This window comes from Danio rerio, chromosome 12, assembly GCF_049306965.1.
Source record: "Danio rerio strain Tuebingen ecotype United States chromosome 12, GRCz12tu, whole genome shotgun sequence".
Classification (NCBI taxonomy): Eukaryota; Metazoa; Chordata; class Actinopteri; order Cypriniformes; family Danionidae; genus Danio; species Danio rerio.
In genome coordinates this window covers 38,401,608-38,423,688 of record NC_133187.1, presented here as the reverse complement: position 1 = coordinate 38,423,688, position 22,081 = coordinate 38,401,608, and the positions used below count along the sequence as shown (strand labels likewise).

The window sequence follows — 22,081 nt, the reverse complement described above, 5'->3', positions numbered from 1 at the left end:
ACTAGGAAACACACACTCTTATTTTTGCACATACACTAAGGACAACTTAACTTACCCAATTCACCTATAGCGTATGTCTTTGGACTGTGGGGGAAACCAGACACCCAGAGAAAACCCACGCGAACATGGGGAGAACATGCAAACTCCACACAGAAATGCTAACAGACCAAGCTGAGGCTCGAACCAGCGACCCTCTTGTTGTAAGGCGATTGTGCTACTGATTGATTACTATTAATAGATTTGCAGAATTACTTCAATTGCCATTGTTACAGTATGTTTTTTTTTGTGTTTACCATGGTTTATTTACTAGAACTACACCAGCATTCTGCACTACTCTCCCGTCTGCCTGAATTGCTGGAATTTTCCACAATTTGAAATATCATGGCTTTTACTTTCTTTTCTTCATCTATATTAAGCTGCTTTGACACAATCAACAATATGAAAGTGCTTCAGGAATGAAGATAAATTGAATTAAACTACAAAAATATGCTTTTGCAGTTTTATTTTTTTCGTAAAAACATGTTTATTTTGTAAGAATATCAAGAGCAAATAATCAATGATGATTTCTGTCATAATAATGCGGCCCTATATTTTTTTATGTAAACTTATGTGTAACTGTAATTGGTTACATTTAGTTTCTAACACAATAAATACAATTAATAGGGTATTTACAGTACCAAACTGACCTCACAAATGTTTTAAAATAGCTGATGCTGACTTTCAGAAAGAAATAAAAAACTATGTGCAATAGATGTAAGCATGAAATGTCAAAACGCAATGTATAACATACAAAAAATTACACATTAATTTTAAATATATATATAATATATATTTAAGAACACATTAAACCTTAAATATATATGATTTCAAGTATATACAGCTTTGTAAAATGAAATTGAAAAGACTAGTTCTTCGGGACTTAGTAGGTATGAGTTTGTGTAAACTATTAATATTTGAATTAATTGATAATTTTTCTTCCAAATTTCAAATATAAATTCTGTAATTTACAGCATTTTTTCTCTCCAATTAAGAAATGTTTTCACTTGTTATGACTGAAAAGCATGGCTATCCCACAAAATTGGTATTTTGTAGTATAAATTATTATATTGTCTTTTTTTAAATAACAAATGTATTGTAGACTACCTGATAAAAGTCTTGTCGTCGATCTCAGTTGTAAGAGCAACAAATAACAACTTGAAAGTGGCAGTGGCTTCCTGATGAATCATCTGTTGAGCTGCATCCCAATCATCACAAATACTGCAGAAGACTTATTGGGACCTGCATGGACCCAGGATTCTCACAGAAATCAGTCAAGTTTAGTGAAGGAAAAATCATAGTTTGGGGTTACAGATAGTATGGGGGCATGCGAGAGATCTGCAGAGTGGATGGCAACATCAACAGCCTGAGATATCAAGACATTTGTGCTGCCCATTACATTACAAACCACAGGAGAGGGCATATTCTGTAGCAGGATAGCGCTCCTTCTCATACTTCAGCCTCCACATCAAAGTGGGAGGATTGGCCAGCCCAATCACCAGACATGAACATTATTGAGCATGTTTGGGGTAAGACGGAGGAGACATTGACTATGCATCCAAAGAATCTTGATGAACTCCGGGAGTCCTGCAAGAATGCTTTCTTTGCCATTCCAGATGACTTTATCAATCAGTTATTTGAGTCATTGCAGAGATGTATGGATGCAGTCGTCCAAGCTCATGGGAGTCATACACAATATAAATTCTTTTTCCACTGCACCATGACTTTGTATTCTACTGTACATTATTTCTGTTAAGTGACAAGACTTTTTGTCTAAGCAAAACCAGACCTTACTGTCCTAAATAATTAATTAAAAATCAAGGCTTGTTCATATTATATTTTGGTAAAATAAGCATAATCTAGAAGATAATCATATAAGCCACTTCTGATACCAAATGATCAACTAGAAGTCAAGTTAATATTTGCTGTTCCTAAAACTCCTAAGACTTTTGTCAGGTAATGTATAGAGTAAAACAGCTATAATGTTTTACCCAAACACATAACTATCGGTTGTAAAGCCAAAGAAACCATAGCTGTAGTTTCATCATGTATATAAAATGTATATTTTGCTACAGTATATACTAAAATGCAAATTCCTCTATTGCTAGGCTCCAACCTACTGCCTTGTGGTTACAGTGAAACAAGCCAAGGGAATTCTGGGGAAGGACATCAGTGGTATGGTTTTATCTGCTGGTTGTTTACAGGGGGCTGTTAATTTTAGTGTACTATAATAAACATATACTAATAGACTTTAAGGGTATTTCATCTTTTATGCATCTGACTTTCTCTATTATTGATTACAGGATTCAGTGATCCTTACTGTCTGCTGACCATCTTATCTGAAGACAAGGAGTCTCCAGGTGGCGGAGCGTCTAATAAACCTCAGAAAGCAGTGGTGAGGGAATCAGCTAAAGGACAAGTGTTGCAAACAAGCATAAAGAAACAGACGCTCAACCCCATCTGGGACGAGACCTTCAAACTGTGAGTGTATGAAAAACTTTAAATATAGCATTTAAAAATAGCTGACAGAGCTTATGTTGGCATTTTGACTCATGACTTCCTTGATTTTCACAGGGAATTTGAAAACATCAATGGCAATTTTCACATGGAGATGTGGTGTGTATTTTTTTTTTTTTTTGGAGATCCTGATTGTACTGTATATTTATGAGACACTGAATATGTTTGTTTTAAAGGGACAAAGATGAGGAGGTGTCGCTGGTGCAAAAATTCGATGAGTTTTGTACAAACATCCATGGAATTAAAAGGTTTGAATAATTTAATGGTTTAAATTAAGAACTAATAAACAAATGTTTATGGAAATCATTTTTAAAAACGGTGTTGGCATTTAATCCTGACCGTCTCCATGCAGGATGATAAAAGATGCGAAAAAAGAGAAAGGCCAGGATGACTTTTTGGGAAATGTTGTTCTGAAGCTGAAGGTAGTTTGCATCACACTGTTTATTCCTTCATTCATTTTTCTTTGGCTTGGTCCCTTTATTCATCAGTGCTCCCCACAGCGGAATGATGAACCGCTAACTTTTCCAGCATTGCCCTTCCAGATGCCCTTTCAGCTGCAACCCAGTTGGCCACTGGGAAACACCCACACATACTTATTCACACACATACACTACGGCCAATTTAGGACTGTGGGGGAAACTAGAGCACCCGGAGAAAATGTGAACACAGGGAGAACATGCAAACTCCACACAGAAACACCAACTGACCCAGCCGAGACTCAAATCAGCAACCTTCTTGCTGTGAGGCGACTGTGCTAACCACTGAGCCACAGTGTCACCCTTATACTAAAAATAATGGCATATTTTGTAAAAGAAAAATTATGAACATATAATAAAAGCCACTATTTTATAACTGTCAAAGAACTGTACAGTATATATACTGTATATAGTGTTGGGCAATGATTAATTGTACATAATATATGTGTGTGTTTTGTATATATTTATTATGTATATGTGATAAAACTATGCAAAACTATTTTGTTATGTGGATTTTTCAATTTATAAATAATTTATATAATTTTTTTATACTTTTTTTGTAAATTGTATTTTTGTTTGTTTTATTTCATAAGATAAATAAGCATTTTCTCAGGTATATGCATGCATGTGTATTTATATAATAACCTACAATATACACATAATAAATATTCACAGTACACACACATTTATTATGTCAAAATAAACTTTTATTTTGCATGTGATTCATTTTTGCCCAGTGCTAATATATGTATGATTTGTATTTTATTTTACATATTTTTATGTTTATCTACAGTTGAAGTCAGAATTATTAGCCCCCTTTAAAAAATTTTTTTTTAATGTTTTCCAAATTAATTTTAACAGAGCAGGGAAATTTTCACAGTATGTCTGATAATATTTTTTCTTCTGGAGAAAGTCTTATTTGTTTTATTTTGGCTAGAATAAAAGCAGTTTTTAATTTTTTTAAAACACCATTTTAGTAACAAAATCATTAGCCCCTTCAAACTATATTTTTTCTCGATAGTCTACGGAACAAACCATCATTATACAATAACTTGCCTAATTACCCTAACCTGCCTAGTTAAATTAATTAACATAGTTAAGCCTTTAAATGTCACTTTAAGCTGTATAGAAGTGTCTTAAAAATATCTAGTCAAAAAAAATTATTTACTGTCATCATGGCAAAGATAAAATAAATCAGTTATTAGAAATGAGTTATTAAAACTATTATGTTTAGAAATGTGTTAAAAAAAACTTCTCTTTGTTAAACAGAAATTAGGGGGAAAAAAATAAACAAGCGGTCTAATAATTCAGGGGGGCTAATAATTCTGACTTCAACTGTATATGTGTCTTGACCTATTAATGTAATACTGAATAACAATATTGCTGTTTGGAACAATATTTCACACATATTTTGACATTTTATTTACATCAAAATATTACATATTTTATAGAAGGCGCTTGCATTTTTTTTATATGTTTTCCATCTATATGAATTCATGGGACATCACAAATTTGACCCTTTAAGTTGAAAATGTAACAATATCAACATGCAGCCATTATTAACTACATGTTGTTGCACTGAATGTGTGTCTTTAGTAATTCTCCATCTCTCATATTTGTGTTTCATGGCATGTGCTATATGTATGTGTGTGTTGTGTGCAGGACCTGCATTGCACAGAGGACACGTGGTATAACCTGGAGCCCCGAACAGAGACTTACCCAGACAGAGGACGATGTCATCTTCAGCTTAAATTTATTCACAAAGAGGTGACACTATTATTATTATTATTATTATTATTATTATGCCATTTTAATGTCTGTTTAAAAAGAAGTGCAACTGTGTAAATGACCACAGCATGAGGAGTTGTTTTCAGTTCATCGCGTCATTTTTGAAAATTGAACCTAAATCTAATGTGTAAATTGCAGGCATGTGAGGGTTATTATCATAAAGAAAAACTGAAACCAAAGCTATTTATAACAATATTATTTTAAATACACAGAAATACAATGAAATAATGAACTAAAGAAAAATTTGAAATGTTAATTTTTCAAGTTCAAGTACAGTGTTAATATGACTAATTGTAAATAAGAGCAAAAACTTGATTCATTACTGTATTACTGTTTTATTTTTAACAAATGACAATTAAATGACTAAAACCACAAAAATAAAAATAACATTTGATTTTATTTATTTTACATGACTATCAAATTACTATTTTTCAATCATGGAGTGGGGAGTTTTTATAAACAATGACATTTTTCTAGGTGTCTTCAGTAATCAATGTTTTAAAAAAACTAAAAAAGGAGAAAAAGGAAAGACATAAAAGTAGCAGAAATAATCATAGATAAAAACTTCTTATAAGACTAGGGGTGGCATGGTGCCTCAGTGGTTAGCACTGTCACCTCACAGCAAGAAGGTCACTGGTTGGAGTCCCAGTCCAAAGACGTGCGTTATAGGTGAATTGAATAAGCTAAATTGGCCACAGTGTATGTGTGTATAGGTGTTTCCCAGTACTGGGTTGCAGCTAGAAGGGCATCTGCTGTGTAAAAGATATGCTGGATAAGTTGGCAGGTTATTCCACTGTGGCAACCCCAGATTAAAAAAGGGACTAAGCCGAAGGAAAATGAATAAATGAAGAAAGACTCATTTTGGCTTCTTTAAAATTGACTAAAAATAAGGCTAAACTAGTGATGTATATATATATATATATATATATATATATATATATTTTTTTTTTTTGTAATTTATTTGAAGTCAGAATTATTCACCCTTCTGTGAATTATTTTCTTTTTTAAATATTTCCCAAATGATGTTTAACAGAGCAAGGAAATTTTCACAGTATGTCTGATAATATTTTGTCTTCTGGAGAAAGTCTTATTTGTTGTATTTTGGCTAGAGTAAAGGCAGTTTTAAATTTATTCAAAGTTCAAAATTATTAGCATTTAAAACCTTTAAGCATTGTTTTTTGTTTGTCTACAGAGGTAAGCCTTTAAATATCACTTTAATCTGAATACTAGTATCTTGAAAAATATCTATTAAAATTTGTCATCAATGCAAATATGAAAGAAATCAGTTATTAGAAATGAGTTATTGAACTAAACTTCTGAATATAGAAATGTGTTGAACAAATCTTCTATTCTGTTATATTGGGGAAAACATATACAGGGGGGCTAATAATTCAGAAGGGTTAATGATCCTGATTTCAGCTGTATATAATATTACAATATATTACATATATTGACTTCATTGTTTAATCTGACTCTTGCACTGTGATTGGCAGAGAGATGAGACCCTGAGTGCGGGACGGAGCCCGTATGTAAACTACTGCGGCATCCTGCAACAGTTTGTTCAAGCCCACATCTCTAAACAACAGGTGCATTTTTAACAAATCATTTATAAAGATATCTCTAAAATGATGAAGTAATTTGTAAAACGGTCACAGCTTGCGTAACTTTACCATCACTTCCTGCTGTACTGTTTATACAATGTTAGTTCTTTTATTATTTCTGCATCTTTTCACTCCTCAGGACAGTAACCCATGGAAGGGAGAGTTGTGTGGGGAAGGGACAGCCCTGCTTGAGTATTACGCCAACCAGAATGACATTTCACCTTTCCTCCAAGACCTGGCGTAAGAATAGACTTCACACTTTTATAAAACTGAAAGCTAGACTCCGAAAGTAAAACAAAAAGGAAGTGACACTTTATTTTTCATTTCCTCACTACTTTACTAGTATGGGACAACTAATGCTAATACTCTTTTTATATTCTACTCTGTTAATATAATACTCTTTTTATATTTCACAAAACTTTTTTTTTAGAATTAAAATATAAAACCTTGAAATTCTCAATCCCACACCCCCCAGAATTGCAAGATACAAACTTGCAATTGTGTGTTATACAGTGAGAATTAGGGCAGCACAATGACTCAGTGGTTGACACTGTCGCCTCAAAGCAAGAAGGTCGCTGGTTCGAGCCTCGGCTGGGCCAGTTGGCAATTCTGTGTGGAGTTTGCATGTCCTCCCCGTGTATTCTTCCCTAGGGTGCTCCGGTTTCCCCCACAGTCCAAAGACAAGCAGTATAGGTGCTGGCTGGAAGGGCATCTGCTGTGTAAAACATATGGTAGATAAGTTGGTGGTTCATTCCGCTGTGGCGACCCCTGATGTATATAGGGACTAAGCAGAAGGAAAGTTAATAATAAATGAAAGTAAGAATTATGAGATTTAAAGTCTTTAACTTACAATGTTTATTTTGCTAGCACATATTCTTTGTGATCATGTAGTCTATGCAAGCTAATCCACTGAAAAATAATTGTTTGTTTTGGTGATTTACAATCAAAATCTGACCATTTGCTTCCACGTTTAAATTAGTCTTCTCTGTTGACTTTAAAATTGCATTTCTGGCTTTTTATTTCAGAATTGAGTGTTATAAAGTTGAATATATATACTAAAATGTCAAATTTGTGACATATAAACATGCTTATTTTCAGAATTGTGAATTTATATCTTGCAAATTGCAACCCTGACTTCATAACACACAGCTTCCGATGTATTATAAAGTCATTATAAAGTGTTCTGTTTTTTATTTATTTATTTTTTTCAGAGTTGTGAGATATAAACTTGTTATTGTGAGTTACAAAGTAGAACTGTGAAACCCAAACTTAAGAAAATAGTCTGTTACCCACAGAGTTAGACTTTATGACTCAGAAATGCAACATTATATGTTACAATTCTTTGCAGATGTTAGAATTCTGACTATTTTCTGACCAAATGTTTTCTAAATAGACGAGTATATATTTAACAATTAAACTTTATATGATACAATTGTTTGCAGATTTATTTATTTATTTTTTTGGCTAATTCTGACTATTTTCTGACCAAAAGTTCTTTAAATTAGACAAGTATATATTTAAAAATTCTGTCTTAGTAAATAGCAAATGCGAATTCTTATCTTGCTGTAAAAAAGTCAGAATTTTGTATGCTTATAATTACAGTGAAAAAAGTCATAGTGAAAAAAGTCAGAACTGAGAGATATATGCTTATAATTACAGTGGAAAAAAGTCAGAACTGAGAGATACAGTTGAAGTCAGAATTATTAGCCCCCTTCAATTTTTTTTCTTCTTTTTTAAATATTTCCCAAATGATGTGTAACAGAGCAAAGAAATTTTCACAGTATGTCTGATAATATTTTTTCTTTCGAAAAAAGTCTTATTTGTTTATTACCACTAGAATAAAAGCAGTTTAAAAATTTTTAAACACCATTTTAGGGACAAAATTATTAGCCCCTTTAAACTATTTCTCGATAGTTTACAGAACAAAACATTGTTATACAATAACTTGCCTAATTACTCTAAACTAAATAATAGACCTAATCTAGTTAAGCCTTTAAATGTCACTTTAATCTGTATAGAAGTGTCTTGAAAAATATCTAGTCAAATATTATTTACAGTCATCATGGTAGAGATAAAATAAATCAGTTATTAGAAATTAGTTATTACAGCTATGTTTAGAAATGTGTTGAAAAAAATCTCTCTGTTAAACAGAAATTAGGGGAAAAAATAAACAAGCGGTCTAATAATTCAGGGGGGCTAATAATTCTGACTTTAACTGTAAATGCTTATAATTACAGTGAAAAAAGTCAAAACTGTAAGAAAGTCACCATTAAAGGGATAGTTTACCCAAAAGTAAAAAATTGCCTCATATTATTCTCTCCCTCATATAGTTTTAAACCTTTATTAGATTCTTTCTTCTGTTGAACACAACAGAAGATATTTTAAAAATTGTTAGTTGCTAGCATCCATTGACTTCCATAGTAGGAAAAACATTACTTTTGAATAGGGTGTTTTGGTATTAAAGTCTTAAAATGTCTTAAATTATCAAAACAACATTTTTGGCCTTAATAAGTCAGAAATTCACTGACATTTTGTGTTGTAGGTCTTAAATCATTTTAAACAGGTCCTTGATTCATTGGATCCATTCAATCACCAACAATACATCTCAATAAAACTTTTTTAATTAATAAAAAATATATATATATTGCAAAGAGAAACAAAAAATTCTCTAAATTAAAATTCCTAAACTCAAAACATTTACACAATTACTCATGATAATGACAGAGCAACATGTCCCTTTATGTGATCTTCCATTTACACAAAAACTCTTTACAGGAGCAAGGTGGAGTGGACATAATGTTTATAAATAGACATGAAACTTAAGGTTTTATAACAGAAACACATTAGGTTGAAGAGGAGGTATACTTAATCCATTTGGACCAAAAGCCAACAAACACTGTATATTTTTTGATTAATCATCTAATTTTCTCTTTAACAAATATACTTTTAACAATGTTAAACTTGTCATAAAAATAAAACATATGATAAAAAATCATTTTGTTGTGTCACATTTAAATATGTAGCTAAGAAATAAATACATTTGATTTTTGTGGCAAGCAAAAAAAAAAAAACATTCCATTATTAAAAATCCTTAGTGTTTAGCCATGTATAAGTCTTAAATTTGATTTATAATTGTCTTAAAAGGTTATTAAAAGTCCTAAATTTGACTTGAGCCCCTTTCACAGATACTGGTAAATATCCAGAAAATTTCTGGAACGACTTTACTGGTATATTCAAAAAAAGCGCTGTTCACACAGGCGAGGACGTTACGGAATTTTTCCAGAAAAGACCGTTCACACAAATACCGGTAAATTCTGACATCATTTACCACAAATGAGCCTTAAACGGCTGCGTTTGTATTTGTAAACATCTGACTACATCACAAACTCTGTGGATGATCAGTATTGTGAATAACTTCGATAAACATATGCAGGATCACTTTCGCATGTCGAGATGTTCATAATATGTGCGTGCGCTGGCGCTCACAGGCTGTTTCACAGGCACACGCAAAGCTTGAAGGTAAACAAACAGCAGCTTATCATAAGCATCTTATTGATGATTATTTACACAGTTGGCATTAAGAAGAACATATAAACGTTATCTGACTAACTTTTAGCAGCTAAATGCGTCTGGATAATATTCAAAGGCTTTTATTCTCATAAACCGCGCGGACGTAAACGTGTCTGACTGTTCTGATTGGCTAAAGTAGACGTCCACGTCAGCACGTTCTAGACGTGCACGCGCTCTTTCTGGCAATCTTCCTTCTGCATTCACACAGCGCAGCATTCCGGCAAATTACCGGTAATGTTACAACTTCTCTTTACGGAAAATAGCCAGAACGAATTTACCGGTATTTTCAAAAAGGACCTGTTCACACATACAGACCTTTCCGGAAAATTGCCGGTAATTTTCCGGAAAGGTCTGTATGTGTGAAAGGGGCTTTGATGAAAGCTGCAGAAACCCTGTATGAAAGTAAATGCATTCAAGCTAGCAACATTCTTCAAAATATCTTGTTTAGTACAGTAGAAAAAAAAAATTCAAATAGATTTTGAACAAGTAAATGGAAAGTAAATGATGACAGAATTGTAATTGTGCGGTGAACTATCTCTTTAATTGTTGTTTTTGTGTGTCAGAAAAGGGCTTTAATGGCATTATAGAACAGAATGTCTAAAGTGAATCATTAAAATAATGAACCAGACATTATATGAATTTAAAACATTGTATCATCTGTGTTCATATCCGGGACTGATTTAAATCTATTTTGCATAATGCGTGGGTTTCTCTGTGGGCTTGTACAGGAAGTGGGTGGCATACAGCAAACTCTACCAAAGCCTGGAGGTGGACTCAACTGTGCTTTTCCAGCAGCTAACCAGTATTGAGTATCACTGGGACCAGCAGGAACTCCCACACCAGCAGGTCTGTGATTCTTCTCAAGCTTTTTATGATGTGAAAGTTGAAGGTGGGCTTAGAAGTGCAGAATTAGAATGTTCTTTCTTGAATCATGAGCTGGGATCTCTTGCAACAGTGTCACGTGAGGTTTAAGCAATTTATCACATAAATCTTCAGTGTTGTGAGCTGATAGCAGGCTATCAAACCGCACTGTCATGATCCAGTGAAGTTGAGAATTCATCCTATATTTAAAGCCTGTATATTTCATCTGCAACTAAAAGGGTTGTTTATTTAGTTCATTGCTAACCGTGACTTTCAAGATATTTATAATGTAAAAAAAAACATAAAATGTATTTTGCATATTGCTCTTTTTTAAACTTTTATTCATTAAATAATACATAAAATTATTATAATGACAGATCCCACCTAAAATTTAGCAGTACAACAATGATTATTAATAATAAGGGCTCTATTTTGACGGTCCATGCGCAGAGCGCAAAACGCAGGGCGCAAACGCTTTCAGGGCGTGTCAGAACGCATTTTTGCTAATTTACGAACGGGAAAATCCGCTTTGCGCCAAAGCGCATGGTCTAAAAGGGTTGCGTTTATTTTCTTAGTGAGTTATAGGTGTGTTTTGAGAATAAACCAATTAGAGTCTCATCTCCCATTCCCTTTAAGACCCAGCTGCGTCGCGCCAAGAGCGCATTCGCTATTTACAGGACGTAAAGTAAGTCTAAGTGGAAAAACTGAGCATTTCACAAGCAAACAGTTAACAGTTAACAGTTTTTTTTAACAGAAAACTGTTAAACAGAGCATCTACTGCGTGAGAATGAGAGATAATGGATCACTTTCACTTTCGCTCTTGGATAGGGAAACCTTTACGCACAGACATCAATTAGTCTATAAATAATTAATTGCGTTTGTTAAGCGCAAATATTCGTTTCAAAACTATTTCCAAATTCAGTTCTAATTTCCAGCAAACGAATAAATGAACAATAATAACGAAGTGTGTTCAAAAACCTGAGTTATATCCTAAAACACATGCTGTGCCCCATAAGGTCTAAAACCTGTAGGTGGACAAATCTAAGCTTTTTTTTTAATTAAACAAATATAAATATGGATATAATAAGTAATACTGCTAATAATAATAACATTATACAAAAGCACATTGTTATGTATGAACTGAAAAAGCCTCCCGAGATGAAGAAGGTATAAAAGCAGTGATTTTTCATATTTATGTAGGCTAGAAAATAATATGTTTTGTAATATTTTAATCCTTTATATTTATATCCAATATCTATTCTTATTATATCCTATATATATATATCCTTAATATTTAAATTTTTTCATATGTAAAGATATTTGCCTATTGCTCTCTTGTGCGTATTAAGCAGTGTGTAAACGAGGCGCAACTCTGCACCGGAGTTTAGACCAGGTTTGTTTTGGTCTAATGAAAAATCTAGTTTAGTTTCTCAAAATAGCGACGCGCCAGCCGTGCGCCTCAGAACGCCTTCCTTTTTTAGACCAGAACGCCCATGGACGCACATATGAGCGCTAATGCATTTGCTATTTAAACAGCGTAGCGCAACGCCTCAAAACGACTCTTGCGCCAAGCTGAAACTACCAAACAAGTATTGCGCTGCACCTTGCGCCACACTGCGCCGGATGTATGATAGGGCCACAAAGGCTATTTTATGTATTTCTTTCTTTTTTTCAAATTGATAATTCTTCTTTGGTAGTAATATCTGCTTGCTCATTACAATATATATAGTAAAACCCATACATATATCCAACAGAAACAGGAGCTGGGTGACTCTCTGCATGGGTTTCTGCAATATGGCCTCTGCTTGGTGTCTAAATACAGGGATATTTATCCCCCAACCACCAAAACAACACCACGGCTACATACACTGCTCAGGTAAGCCTCACGAACATCTAGAACAAATAGTTTTTTTATATATATTCTGTAAAGTGATTTAATGCAAAACTCTTATAAAGTATATTTATGTATTGTGATTATATAGGGTTCTTGTCCAGATCTGTAAGACCCGGGCATTTCAGAAGCTCAATCCTGCTCAGTTTGACTTACATGTTGAGGTCACAGATGCTGTTGTTGTAAGTAACAAAATATGAAATTCATATATTAATTTTACATGTTGCAATATTGTTGTATTTGCAAAACAGTGAGAGTTGATATTTTCGAAATTATGTATCCTGGGGAAAAGATGAAAAGGGCTTTCGGAAAAGTGTGATACTGCTTAAACTGTTTTTCCTCCTGTACAATAGAAGTTGTTCTGTGTAATCAAACAATTAGTAGAGCAAACATTTTTGTTTTACTATAATTTACTAAAGACACCCACAAAAATATCATTCATTGTTACAAAAGTTGCCTTAAGATCTTGGCAGGCATATTTAAAACTATAATTTTTTTAACATAAATATACAGTATCTGTTATGCTGAATGACGGTAGAGCATTATTGCACACATATTGTGATTTCATTTCCACAAAGATTATTCTTTATAGAAGTAGGATCAAGTGTCTTGTTTACTTCTGTACTAAAGAGGTATAGTGTTGGTGTTTTGTCCAATGTAATTAGCAAAGGTTTGGCTGTAAAGTGCTTTTCAGAAAAAAAATTGCATTTTTCATTCTCAAAAAATGGGCGAGGCAGTGGCGCAGTAGGTAGTGCTGTCGCCTCACAGCAAGAAGGTCACTGGGTCGCTGGTTCGAACCTCGGCTCAGTTGGCGTTTCTGTGTGGAGTTTGCATGTTCTCTCTGCCTACGCGTGGGTTTCCTCTGGGTACTTCGGTTTCCCCCACAGTCCAAAGACATGCGGTACAGGTGAATTGGGTAGGCTAAATTGTCCGTAGGGTAGGCTAAATTGTCCGTAGTGTATGAGTGATTGTGAGAATGTCTGTGTGCATGTTTCCCAGAGATGGGTTGCGGCTGGAAGGGCATCCGCTGCGTAAAAACTTGCTGGATAAGTTGGTGGTTCATTCCGCTGTGGCGACCCCGGATTAATAAAGGGACTAAGCTGACAAGAAAATGAATGAATTCTCAAAAAACATGGATGATTGATCCTGAATAGGTTTTACATCTGTGATGCCTGGATGATACATTGAGGTACATTTTTCTCCAACGAAGTGGGGTCAGGTACATACTATGCAAAAATGTATAATATTGTTCAACTATGTTGTTATTGGAAAAGGGGAGTGAGAGTATTCTGGTAGTCTCCCACTGATCAACATTAAAATCATATTCCAAATGTCTTTGCCATGCATTTTTAAGTGATCCCAGTGAAGAGCTGTAATAGTCTAATAGTGCAGAATATATCTCAGAGATCTTTCATTTTAAAGACCCAGAATTCCACAAAATCTCCTCTATATTGGAGAGCTCTAGTTGGCCTCTCTTTTCGTGACTAAATATTAAATTGTAATTTGCAGCTATTTATAAAAGTCCTGTCTTAGTATCTTGAACTCTTGCCTTAGGTCAGAGAAGTACTTAAGGGTACAATTGATAAACAGATCCCGAAACTGATGTATACCATATTCTCCCCACTTTATAAAGAAAGATTTCCAGAGTTCTTGTCACTGGGAGTAATTTTTCTGTATTGAACTGTAAGTCCTAACCTAACCCTCCTTTCTCTTTTAATGATAGTATTTAAAAAATACTCTGGGTGCAGAGTTCTTCCAAATGAAAGAGCTTATCAATTTGTTTAATCCACAGATATTATTAGAAAAAATAAAGTAGTAATTTTACTTGCAACCCATGTACTTATTCAAGACATGTTTGGCGTTTAAAGCAAACACTGCACATTTGATAGTTATGTAATTGCTGTATTTTTAAATAACAATGATTTATTTAAAATGTTCTAACTTTTAACAAGTCACCGAAAGCTTGTTTCTTGCTTTCTAGAATGGCACAGAAGAATGGTTTAATATTAAAAAAGGTTTACATCAGCCTATGACAAAGGTAAGAAACTTTGCAGATTATTATTAGAGAGAGGAAGAGAGAGAGAGAGAGAGAGAGAGAGAGAGAGAGAGAGAGAGAGGGAGAGAGAGAGAGAGACATTATAAAGGAATCATTGTAAATATACTGATTATTATTATTTATTATTTCTGTTTTATCTATACGTGTTGATTGTTAAAATGTACTGTTTATTCAGATTTATTATTTTATTTATTTTTTATTTGTATTATTATTATTATTATTATTTTATACTATACATTATAATACTACAGATAGTATATAATATATAATATATATAAGATATAATACTATTTACTGTGTCTGCTATGTTTTTCTGTTGTTGTTGTTGTTGTTTTTAAATATGTATGCATATTCTTTTTAGCACAAGCTTTATAAATGTTTTGGCAATACATCTGTAACGTGTCATGCCAATAAAGCAATTATTGAACTGAATTGAATAGAGAGAGCGATATTGGTATTTCAATATGTTTAGATTGAATCAGTAGGTGTGCTTTTACAGGATCTGTTAGAGACAGTCAGCGCCCTCTCTCGGTTAATTGGAGAAGTGCAAGAAGACGTTCGACTCAGTAAAGACGTCTGGAATAAGGTGTTTGTTAGGTAAGAATAATGAATTGTATATTTTAATGTAGTTTATTCATTCATTGATTCATTCATTTAATTTTTCATCTACTCACGGACAAGTCGTGACTCGTGAATCTCTTCTTTTTCTCACACCGTTTTCAGTGCCGTTCAGTTGGATGTTTTCACTGTGGTTTATCAAAAACTGGACACTTTGGTGAGAATTAACAAGTAATCCCGAAATACTGCTTAGCATTAGCAGATCTATTATTATTGTTATTGGTTGATTAACTGTATTGTTTATGTACATACAGCTAGCAGAGGAGCTTCGAGCTACTCTCTCTCAGCTTGAGAATCAAATGGATCAGCCGCTGGCAAACAGCTTGTTTCCAGTGTATCTCTCCTTGCAAACGATCCACAAAGACAAAGCCTTCTTACAAAAGAGGTCAGTGTTAATATTCAATCTAAATGCATTTTGCCGCTTAGTATGTTTAGTCACATATAACATTTCATGTAGTGTGTATTATAGATGCTTGTGAATGTAAAAATGCTGCAAAGTCTTTGAAGTGCTTTATGAATGGACTTATAGATTCACAAAGAAAGAACAATTTCTGCAATGAGTATTCAGAAATTCTGTTTATGCCAACTTTTGTTGGTTTGTCACAAATTTGCGGAATGCTGACTTCTGCCAAAATGTCTACTTTGGCCCTCAAACACTGCAATTTACCAGTATTTAACAGTAAAAAGTTGAATGCAGGGTTTGACATTAACAGCCACCAACCCGCCAAATGCGGGTAGGTTTCAGCTGTTGCGGGTTAGACAACCACATTAATGTTGAAAAACTTCTAGCCACAGTGGCTGGTGATCAAAAAAGGTAATATCAAGCCCTGGTTGAATGTATTGTGAGGTCTGGAAAAGTTTTGTTTATGTTGTCAATAGGCGATAACTGTTTTCAAGGTATACCACGGTTTGGAAAAGTCAAGGTTTTTAAAATGGTTTTGCTATACCATTCCTCAAGTATAACTAATTTTTTTTTATTTACATTTTTTTTTTTGTTTGTTTTAGGACAGTTGTATCTCCAGCAGAAAAGATGTCCAAAGATGCCGTTTTAAATTGTAAAAAAAAAATCTGCCCTATCATACACTAGGTGAAATGCGGCGCAAGGGACGACACAGTTATTTGGTAGTTTCAGCTCGACGCAAGTGTTTTGACATTTTGCACCACACTGTTTAAATAGCAAATGCATTTGCGCTCATATGTGCGCACATAGGCGTTCTGATCTAAAAAAGGAGGTGTGTTAAGGTGCATTGCTGGCGCGTTGCTATTTTGAGGAACTAAAATAGACTTCACAATAGACCAGCTTAGAGCAGGTCTAAAGTCCAGCGCAGAGCGCATTAACTGTGTGCCTCGCCTACAGCAATACACAAATATCTTTACAACTATAAAGAATTAAATGATTAAAATATTACAAAAATGATTACTTTCTACATAAATATAAAAACCTCTGCTTTCATGCCTTCTTCATCTTTTTTTGTTTGTTCATGACAATGTGCTTTTGTATAATGTTATTATTAGTAGTAGCATTATTTATTATATTGATATTTATATTTGTTTTATTAAAAACAAGCTTAGATTTGTCCACCTGTCACGTTTTGGATCATATAGGCACAGCATGTGTATTTGGAAATAACTCAGTTGTATGTCCACACTTCGTTATTATTGTTCATTTATTCCTTTGCTGGAAATTAGAACAGAATTTAGAAATAGTTTTGAAACAAATCTTTGTGCTTTACAAACAAAATTAATTATGTAGGCTAAACACGTTTCCTTATCCATGGAAGAGTGTAAAAGTGAAAGTAAAGAGTAAGGAGGCTCATCTCTCATTTTTGCACTGTAGTTGCTCTGTTTAACTGTTTTCTCACTAGTGACATGTTCAGTTTTTCCACTTACAAAGTCCGCCATGTAGATAGCAAATGCGCCACGGCGCGACGCAACTGACTCTTAAAGGGAATGGGAGATGAGATTCTGATTGGTTTATTTTCAAAACACACCTATTACTCATTAAGAGAAAAAGCTCAACCCTGTTAGACCATGCGCCCCAGCGTAAAGCGGATTTTTCTGTCGTTAAATTAGCAAAAGTGGATTCTGACACGCCCTTAATGCTTTTGCGCCCTGCGCTTTGGACTTTGCAGCTCAATCGTCAAAATAGAGCCCAAAGTGTATAAAGGGGAAAAAGTTTATGTTTTTTACCCAGACATTTTGAAATAATTAATTTTGGAGCAATAATCGAAAAAACGTGACACAGTGAAACCGTAATATTTATTTCTAAGGTTATCATACCATCAGAATCTTATACTGGCCCATGCCTAGTTGACAACAGGAGACAAGACTCTGTTTTCTGCACTTCAAAAGAAAATCCAGGCTGAATGTTTTTATAAAGGATAAAGACTTTGGTTTGAAGTTATATGATTAAACGTGCACCAATGTTACTGTATCGTACATATCAGAGGCTCTGAGGAAGAGCAAACATTCAAATGTGATTATAAAGGCATTTGGTTTTGTAAGCCATTGACCAATCGCAACAAACTGGGTCGTCTAACTAACATTGTGTCCTATTTATGCATCATGTTAAAATGAGTTTTCGTACTAACTATCTTCAATAGCAGATATTTCTATTTTAGAAACAGTTTTAATTTCTGCAACATCGCAGAAATTGAGTTTGAACACCATTTTACATGACATTTATTGCACCTGAAACCAACAGCAGAGAGTTCAGCTCAGATTCTAGCAAACATTTTAAAAAATGAAAACTGAACTGTGACACATCAGTCACTCAGCTTATGTATTAAATATGCAATAATCAGTTTATAAACCTTGCCATTTCAATAGAAGTGCAGTGACTGATATTTAAATCTTCCATTCATGTTGTGTTTGGTGCAGACAGCCAAATTGCTTGTCTCTGGAATTTTGTCGTGTGGCATGTAGTTTGGACACAGTGTTGGAAAGGAGCTGATATTGCAGTTTATATTAAGAAAATAATTTTTTTTTTCAGCTTGCATGACTGTAAACCTATTGTAGAAGACTTACAAAACTAATTTAAGGCTTTAAGGGAACTTCAAAAACCTGAAGGATTATTGAAAATAGTTTTAAACTGTCCTTTGATACACGTATTTCCTTTATAGGGCAAAGCTACTGCAACTCACAAGTTTTCACGAGGACTTCAGAGATGCTCTTCCATACTGGTTAAACAAAGCTTTTAGCACCACAATGGAGAGGGTGAAAAAGGCTGTGCACGTGGACCAGGTAAAACAATTTAAAACACTGTCAACACTATTTATTTTTTGTTTGTTAAAAGGAAAAGTGTTTTAAAAATTATTTGTCTTTGAAGTTTGCGTGAGATAGGAAATTTGAGAGGTCCTGCTTTGGTGTTTTTCATCAAATAAAATGTTCATAAACGACCTATACGTAGAAATAAAATTAAATCAAAATATGATTCACCAAAATATTTGCTTATTTATTTTAATAAGTAAATGCTTAATAATTGTAATATGTCAACTTATTAAAATAATGGTCACCCTTAGTTCTATTACATTTTAAATGACTGAAACTTTTTTGCTGACAAATCGGCAAAACCTAGTAACAAAGCAAACATTTAGTATTTTGGGGATGCTCTAAATATGCCTTATCTTTTGGTATATAAACTATTGTTTTGCTAAATTACTTTTAGTGCCTTCTACACTGCAAAAATGCTTTTCTTACTTAGATTGTTTTGTCTTGTTTTTAGTCCAAATATCTAAAAAAATCTTGAATCAAAAAGTGTTTTCCAGCAAAGCAAAAAATATTGTCTTGTTTTAAGAAACAATATGCCAAAGTCAGAGTTTTTAAAGCTAAAATAATCTGCCAGTATGCAAAAATATCTTGTTTTTTCTTTTGACAAGATTATTTTGCTTCCCCCATAGACCCCTTTCACGGGTTTCTAGAATTCTCAGCAGCAGAAGTCGTCATTGTCGAGTAAACTTAGAGCACAGTGAATTTGAGAGTACAACAAATCATTTTTTACAATCCTATTTGCTAAAATAAAAAAAATAAATAAATAAAAAAACGCCACACGACTTTCAGAAAAAAAGGGAAAAAAATAGTAAAATAATGTGAGACTGATGACGGCAGCCAGAGGAGAGAATAACATCAAATTTACTCTCAGCCCCCTAGACGCAGCATTAGAAACACTTTGCAAATTATTTTTTTTTATTTGACCAAAAGATGATATAACACATACTTAAATGCATATAAGTGTTCATACGTTTTTATTGTAAAATCTAAATATCAAAATTTTTTTGTCATAACAGTCTTGTGAAAAGGGTTCATTGGCAGATCATTTAGCATGTTTTAAGGAAAAACCTCACACTATTTCTTAAAACAAGACAAAAGTTTTATTGTGTAGATACTTATAAATACTTATTGATTCAAGATTTTTTTTTGAAAATTTGATTAGAAACAAGACAAAATTAAGTAAAGTATTAATTAAGTATTAATTAAGTAAAGCTTTTTTGCAGTGTATAAATTATGCAGTGGTCGTTATTTTTTCAGAAACTTTATAAACACTTTTGATTTTGATTTTGATTCACAAAAAATGTCTTTCTTAGTGCAACAGCCTCTCAAAAAAATGATTTGAAGATTGTTTTGGTTGGTGAATCTCTCATGATGCCAGTAAAGTGTCTTGCTAAATTTCATGTTGCTCTTATAGTTGCAGCCGCTGCAGAGCGGAACCGTTCCCATCAAGCACAGCTCTTCTGCAGTGGACATTGCTGCGTGTTTGCACCCCATTGCTCAGCTCTGGGATCAGTTGAGCTGGCCTGACCCGGAGGAGGCCTTCATGCTCATGGTTAAACTCACAGAGGTGAACACATGCATTACGATCAAAATGACTTGACACAGTGCTGTTAAGAAATACAATAGTAGAAATTGTAAGTGTACAGTAGATTGTGCCGTCTATTCATTGTGACCACAACACTCTTTAAATGTGTGTTACAGGATGTGTGTAAAATTGCATCAACATACTGTCAGATGCTGAAAGCTCGAGTGAAGGAGCTCTCTGAGGACTCAGATCAAGAAAGCGCCATCAAAATGGTAAGCTGATGATGAGGAGGGGGAAATGACATATTAAATATTTATTCCTATTCTATTTTTCTGCGTATGGACAATTCATGGTTTTCATATTGTCATATAGTCACTTCTGTCTTAATAAAACATATTTTTATTATTATTATAAATTATAATAATAATAACAGGGCGTCACGTGGCACAATGGGTAGCACGATCACCTCACAGCAAGAAATTCGCTGGTTTGAGCCTTTACTGGGTCAGTTGGCATTTCTGTGTGGAGTTTGCATGTTCTCCCCGTGTTCGAGTGGGTTTCCCCCACAGTCCAAAGACATGTGGTATAGGTGAATTGGGTAAGCTAAATTGGCCATAGTGTATGTGTGTGAATGACAGTGTATGGGTGTTTCCCAGTGATGGGTTGCTGCTGGTAGGGCAATCGCTGCGTAAAACATGTGCTGGATAAGTTGGCGGTTCATTCCGCTGTGGCGCCCCCAGATTAATAAAGGGACTAAGCCGAAAAGAAATTGAATGTATGGGCTCTAAGTGGTGGTCGCCTCAGAGCAAGAAGGTCACTGGCTCGAGTCTCGGCTGGGCCAGTTGGCATTTCTTTGTGGAGTTTGATGTTCTCCTTATGTTTGCTTAGTTTCCCCCCCCAGGACAAAAACATGCGCTATAGTTAAATTGGGTAAAAAAACAAAACAAAATGGCCTTAGTGTGTGTGTGAATGTGAGAGTGTATGGTTGTTTCCTAATACTGGGTTGCAGCTGGAAGTACATCCGCTGCTTAAAACATATGCTGGAATAGTTGGCAGTTCATTACGCTGTGGCAACCCTGATAAATGAGGGACTAAGCCGAAGGAAAATTAATGAGTGAATAATAATTATTATTATTATTATTTCATATAATTTGTTTGTTTGTTTTTTTGTTTGATTAAAATGTCCAAATCATTTGACAAATATTTAAATAAATAAAAAAATTGTTATATTATATATGAAATATTAATGATGGTGATGATAATAATTATTATCATTATTAATAATAAATATATAACAATATCTTATTTGTTTTGCTCGTTTTTGTTTTATTTATGAATAAATAAATAAATAAATAAATACGATTATATATCATATTAAATAATAATAACAATAGTACTACTACTATTTGTTATTAATATTATTAAAATATCACATAATTGTATTTATTTGCTTGTTTGTTTGATTGTCTTTACAAATCATTTGACCATTATTTTAATTACTTTCAGACAAAATTATTGATTTACTTCCCCAGGTCACCTCCCCACCTGCATATTAAAATAAATGAAATCCGTTAAATGCACTTCTCTACCTAATAGAGAATACACACATACACACACACACACACACAAACACACACACACACACACACACACACACACACACACACACACACACACATATATATATATAAATCATTGGTTCTAGATCTCATTTTAGAAAAACTGAAAATAAAATGAATAAAAAAATTATAATAATTTTGTTTTGGTAAAAGAAATTCTTTACAATTATTTGTGAATTTCTCTAGGAATTCCTAAATTAAATGATTTTAAACTAATTATCAGTATATATTTTTTTATTAAAATAAAAAAAGT

General features: G+C 33.6%; 1 protein-coding gene across 20 annotated transcripts in view; it reads left to right on the top strand.

Moving 5' to 3' along the window:
• unc13d (unc-13 homolog D (C. elegans)) overlaps positions 1-22,081 on the top strand; it is a 48,542-nt gene that overhangs the window by 11,774 nt on the left and 14,687 nt on the right. For all 20 annotated transcript variants that reach the window (XM_073918771.1, XM_073918767.1, XM_073918764.1 and 17 more), the window contains exons 8-25: positions 2,145-2,211; positions 2,340-2,517; positions 2,611-2,652; positions 2,730-2,801; positions 2,906-2,975; positions 4,692-4,796; positions 6,311-6,403; positions 6,558-6,658; positions 10,717-10,834; positions 12,604-12,725; positions 12,832-12,922; positions 14,722-14,778; positions 15,296-15,393; positions 15,520-15,571; positions 15,669-15,799; positions 18,537-18,657; positions 20,099-20,251; positions 20,386-20,481. In XM_073918771.1, coding sequence (XP_073774872.1) covers positions 2,145-2,211; positions 2,340-2,517; positions 2,611-2,652; positions 2,730-2,801; positions 2,906-2,975; positions 4,692-4,796; positions 6,311-6,403; positions 6,558-6,658; positions 10,717-10,834; positions 12,604-12,725; positions 12,832-12,922; positions 14,722-14,778; positions 15,296-15,393; positions 15,520-15,571; positions 15,669-15,799; positions 18,537-18,657; positions 20,099-20,251; positions 20,386-20,481 — 1,767 coding nt within the window. The remainder of the gene's footprint in view (positions 1-2,144; positions 2,212-2,339; positions 2,518-2,610; positions 2,653-2,729; positions 2,802-2,905; positions 2,976-4,691; positions 4,797-6,310; positions 6,404-6,557; positions 6,659-10,716; positions 10,835-12,603; positions 12,726-12,831; positions 12,923-14,721; positions 14,779-15,295; positions 15,394-15,519; positions 15,572-15,668; positions 15,800-18,536; positions 18,658-20,098; positions 20,252-20,385; positions 20,482-22,081) is intronic.